Source organism: Aptenodytes forsteri, unplaced genomic scaffold (assembly GCF_000699145.1).
Source record: "Aptenodytes forsteri isolate BGI_AS27 unplaced genomic scaffold, ASM69914v1 Scaffold201, whole genome shotgun sequence".
NCBI classification, from domain to species: Eukaryota; Metazoa; Chordata; class Aves; order Sphenisciformes; family Spheniscidae; genus Aptenodytes; species Aptenodytes forsteri.
The window spans coordinates 1,619,728-1,624,241 of NW_008796209.1; the positions used below are offsets into that span (position 1 = coordinate 1,619,728).

The 4,514-nt window shown below is 56.4% G+C and overlaps 1 protein-coding gene across 1 annotated transcript in view; it reads left to right on the plus strand.

The window, feature by feature from the left end:
* Positions 1-3,785, plus strand: part of CUNH9orf24 (chromosome unknown C9orf24 homolog) — a 7,177-nt gene extending 3,392 nt beyond the window's left edge. Inside the window, exons 2-7 of the mRNA XM_019474368.1 lie at positions 1,106-1,250; positions 1,797-1,909; positions 2,014-2,089; positions 2,220-2,433; positions 2,577-2,666; positions 3,680-3,785. Coding sequence (XP_019329913.1) covers positions 1,106-1,250; positions 1,797-1,909; positions 2,014-2,089; positions 2,220-2,433; positions 2,577-2,666; positions 3,680-3,785 — 744 coding nt within the window. The remainder of the gene's footprint in view (positions 1-1,105; positions 1,251-1,796; positions 1,910-2,013; positions 2,090-2,219; positions 2,434-2,576; positions 2,667-3,679) is intronic.
* Positions 3,786-4,514: the final 729 nt, after the last annotated feature.

Sequence of the window (4,514 nt, forward strand, 5' to 3'; positions counted from 1 at the left end):
GGGTGTTGGTCTCTTCTCCCAAGTAACCAGCGATAGGACGAGAGGAAATGGCCTCAAGTTGTGCCAGGGGAGGTTTAGATTGAAATGAGGAAAAATTTATTTACTGAAAGAGAGGTTAAACATTGGAAGAGGCTTCCCCAGCTGGAAGTGGTTGAGTCCCCATCCCTGGGAGCATTTAAAAGACATGTAGATGAGGCGCTTAGGGACGTGGTTTAGTGGGCACGGTGGTGTTGGGTTATGATCTTAGAGGTCTTTTCCAACCTTAATGATGCTATGATTCTATGATTCTAAGAGCTGCTCCAACACGCAGCCCCCAGGCTCGATTCAGCTCCAAGTGGGGGGGCCTCCCTACCAGCAGGACCCTGCAGAGGGCTGGGGGGAGATCTGAGCACCACAAAACCTCTCCCAGCCCTGATCCTGGAGGAGGAGGGGATCCCTGAGCTGTGGCCTCGCTGCAGGGGGTGTCTGTGGGACATTGCATGTGTACCGTGGACATGCAGCTTTCCACACACAGGCTAACAAGCGTGCAGGCTCTGATGCGAAGCACACCGCAAACTGGCTCATCTCTTGCAGCCTCGTTAGTGTGTGCATTATAACGAGGGAGCCAGCAGAGGGCATGGAGAGGGATGTCACCACTGTGCAGGGACAGAAATGGCTTATGCAACCAGGGCACCCATGTGCCCCGCAAGACCCCTGCCCTCTTGGACTTTGTCAGCTGTAGGAAATTGGCTTTGTCCCATAACTCCTTTCCCAACCTCTGTTGGCCCCACAGCTGGCAGCCCTGGTGCACCCACCCCATCTCCCACTCTGCAAGGCACCCAGATGCCTACAGACACCCTGGGTGCAGGGGGAGAGGAGCCAGTGATGCCCAGCCACCCTCTCTCCCACGGTTTCGGGTGAGCGGGAAGCTCTGGGGGGGCATCACAGTGCTGCTATGATCCCCATGCCCACCCACTGCAAAGGGGGGCTTGGTGCTTGGATTTCCAGCTGCGTCTCCAGTGTTAGACTTTGCCTGGTAATCAGCTTCACCGTGTGCCCTGACGGCTGCGAAGGCAGGCGCTGCCGCATGGCCCAGGTGTCTCTCCCCACTCCCTGCTGTCTGTAGGGATTAACGATGCCTCCAGTGCAAAATCCGTCAAGGCAAGGTCAGCCCGAGCAGCTGATTAAGGCAGCAATGCAGGAGTACTACAGGAGCACCATCGATCCCACTGCCTACTGGCCTGAGAAGTACTGGCTGGCCAGGTCCAAAGGTATTGCCGAGGTCCCAGCTGTTCCTCTGTGTCACATGGGCCACATCCCCATGGAGTTGGGGGGCTGAGGGTGCTGGCAATGGCTCTGTTCATCCCCCCTTTTGCATCATGCATCCCCCACCCCAGTGTTGAAGGGACACTCCCTCGGCATTTGTGCTTGTGGCTTTGCCACAGCTGCCTCTACCCATCCCTGCATTGAGGCTGTCCCTGTCCCAGGGATGTCCGCATGTCCCCAGGGCTTGCTCCCCTGGTGGCCTCTAAATACCCCTGGTGGTAGGTGCTGCCTGGGGGACACCCTCCTGGCACCCAATAGCCCCCAAGGACCAAGGCTGTGTGGGCAGGGACAAGAGACCAACGAGCTGGAAGTGGTGGGTGTCACCTCCATCATAGATCCTTAACAAGGACCCTGGGAGCAGCACCTCTGACATGCCCTCTGGCCCCATGGCATTGCGTTTCAGGGAGAGGGGGAACAGTCGGGATGTTCTGGCTGTCCCCCCATGTCCCTGGCACCACAGGACACCCCAGCCTGTCGCTTTTGCGTTGCAGAGAAGTACAACCCAGTTTTTGTCAATGAGGACAAATACCTCACCTGGAGAATGGGTCCCTACAACAGCGCAGCCTGGAATAAGCACTCCTCTTACCTCCCCCTCCTGCCCAAGGTAAGGCCTGACCCCCCCAAACCAGAGCCACCCCGGGTGCCACCAGCACCTTGGGCTCTGCAGAGAAAGAGTGGCAATCCTACGGCTGCCATTGCTCCTTGCAGGAGATGAGGATGGAGACCTTCCTTCACAGCATGCCTATGCTCTACACACCGAAACCCACCTGCCTCAATCAATCTGGTAACTGCCCTCGCCCTGCCCCTGTGCTCCAGCTGTAACTGTGCCTGTGCCTCTGCTGTGCCAGTAGCCATCCCAGTGACAGGCTGGCTGCTCCTCCTCGCCCTTACCCTTGCCATCCTTCTTCTTGCAGAGAGGGACGTGGTCGCCAACATGCCATGCAGGCTGTCACAGCACTCGCCACTGTCCCTGCAACCCATGTACACCATGACAGGGAGGGGACCCTTCCAGGGCTACTACAGCCCCTGCTCTGAGTGCCGCTACTGCCTGCGAGGGATGGACCACTATGTTGATGGGGCCTCTGCCATCAGGAGACATCTCCATGCACTAGGAGAGAGGGCTGTAAGGTTGGGATGGCTTTGGTTGGGATGGGATGGGTTGCCTTGTGTTGCGTGGGGATGGATTGCCATGGGTTGGGATGGGTTGGGATGGACATGACTCCCCTTGTCCTCGAGGCCACTGCTCACCCTACCTCCTCTGACTCTTGCAGGAGTATCCCATGCTGCAGTTACAGCCTCAGAGCAATGTTCTGTACATCTACACGTCACCCCCAGCCATCCTCCCCCTACAGGAGCCCTAGGTGCAGGCAGGTTCAGTGGGGGGAGGACTCCAAGCTGGTTGCCCTGGAGGAAAAGCCTAGTATTTTTTCCTAATGCCTGCCAGCCAGCCACTAGCTCTCTTTTAATTAGGGTTTTACACAAAATTGCTCAGAGGGTTATTCTGGGGATGACGGTGCAGACTGCAGACCCCGAGGGGTAGCGGGTTCCATCACAGTGCCCATGCAGGCAGCGATGCAGCCGCTGCACTTCCATCTCGCAGGCTAAGTGGACATGACCAGGGAGGGCAGGACACCATTGCCATGCTGGGCTGTGGAGCGTGTTGTTGTTACCCATGGAGAAGCAGTTGCCAAATTTACTCCCGGGACAGGTGTTTCTATGCTTGGTCTCATCCAACGGTCCTTGGGACTGTATGGCACCTGAAATCTTGCTGGCACCCCTGAGCCCAGCTGCATGTAGCTTAGCATCTCCCAGATTTTGGGGCCACATCAGTGTTTCTTGTGCTGCTCTTGTGTTTTCTGTTGTCATTGTTTGCTCTTATCCAAGAACCTGTTCCCTGGTCACGCTGTTCGTTATGCAGTAATCAGCCCTGTCCTTCACCCGCTGCAGGTCCAGCAGCACCTTTTAATCCCCACGTTTACCTTTAGGATGTCTCCATTGCTGAGGCAGATTTTTTCAGCCCTGGGGAGGCAGGGGAGAGGGGAGGGGAGGCTGTTCAACCAGCTTAGTCATCACTCTGCTACTGCATCAACCCCCTGCAGGCCAAAATTAGGCGCCAGGCTTTGCCGAAAACTTGTGATTGGCTTTAAATTCCTGAGCCCAGAAACTAAAACCAAACAACAACGAGAACAAACAGGGAGTGCTGAGTTCCCCATAGATGTTCCTATGCCCAAGCCTTGGCCCGAAGTGGATGGGGGCAGCTGCGTGTCCACTGCTCACCCCTAAGCAATGCTGGCAGCCAGAAGCAGGTTTTCTGCTCTTCTTCCTCACGGGAGTTTCATCCTCCCATGGCCAATAACTTTATCTGCTTTCCTAGGTGGGACACAAGCCACTTCAAGAAGATGGCAGGAGTCCAGAGAAGCAGCTATAACATCCACCCTGAGTTTATCTCAGAGGCTTACTCTGCCCCATGGCGCTGGTGAAGAGCAAAGATGGGCTTTCATTAAAACTGGCTTGAGAAACTGCTCCCCTCAGACCCTTTCCTACAGGCTGGGGAAGTCACCAGGGAGGGGGAAGAAACTTCAGTGACTTCTGGCTTCGTGGGCACTTTAACAGCCCTCAGGGACTGGTACCCTGTCACCACTTGCAAGCTGGAGACCAAGAAAGCACGCAAGGAAAAGCTCTCAGAGCATAGTAACACAGCCAGAAATAGAAGCAGTCGTTGATACCCATGTTTGTCAGCTTCATGCTGGGCTGCTTAGGATGTGCTTGCTTTTGCCAAGTTATCCAGGAAGAGCTGCCATCCATCTGGGATGCTGAGCACGGACACGGGCTAAATAAGGAGGGGGATTTGAAAGCAGCACATAATTAATGAAGGCATGAAATGCCCTCCTCTGACTATGATTTAGGAGCCCAGTGTCAGTGGGGAACACCACCCGGTGCCTTCCACCTGTGCTGCAGATCATAAACCCACGGGGCTGCGGTCCCCGCAGGAGGGATTCTCCAGCACAGAGCCAGCTGGGGCCCCACTGCCACGCCGTGCCCACACCAAGCAGCACCTCAGCGCTGCTTGGGGCAGGGAAAACCCCCATGAAACCCCCTCCCGGCCCAAAAGCATCCCGGCACAGCCCCACCAGTGCCAAACCCCAAGTGCTCCTAGCACAGACCCAGGGGTACCCCCACCCCCAAGTGCCCCCGGGCATCCCCAGCGT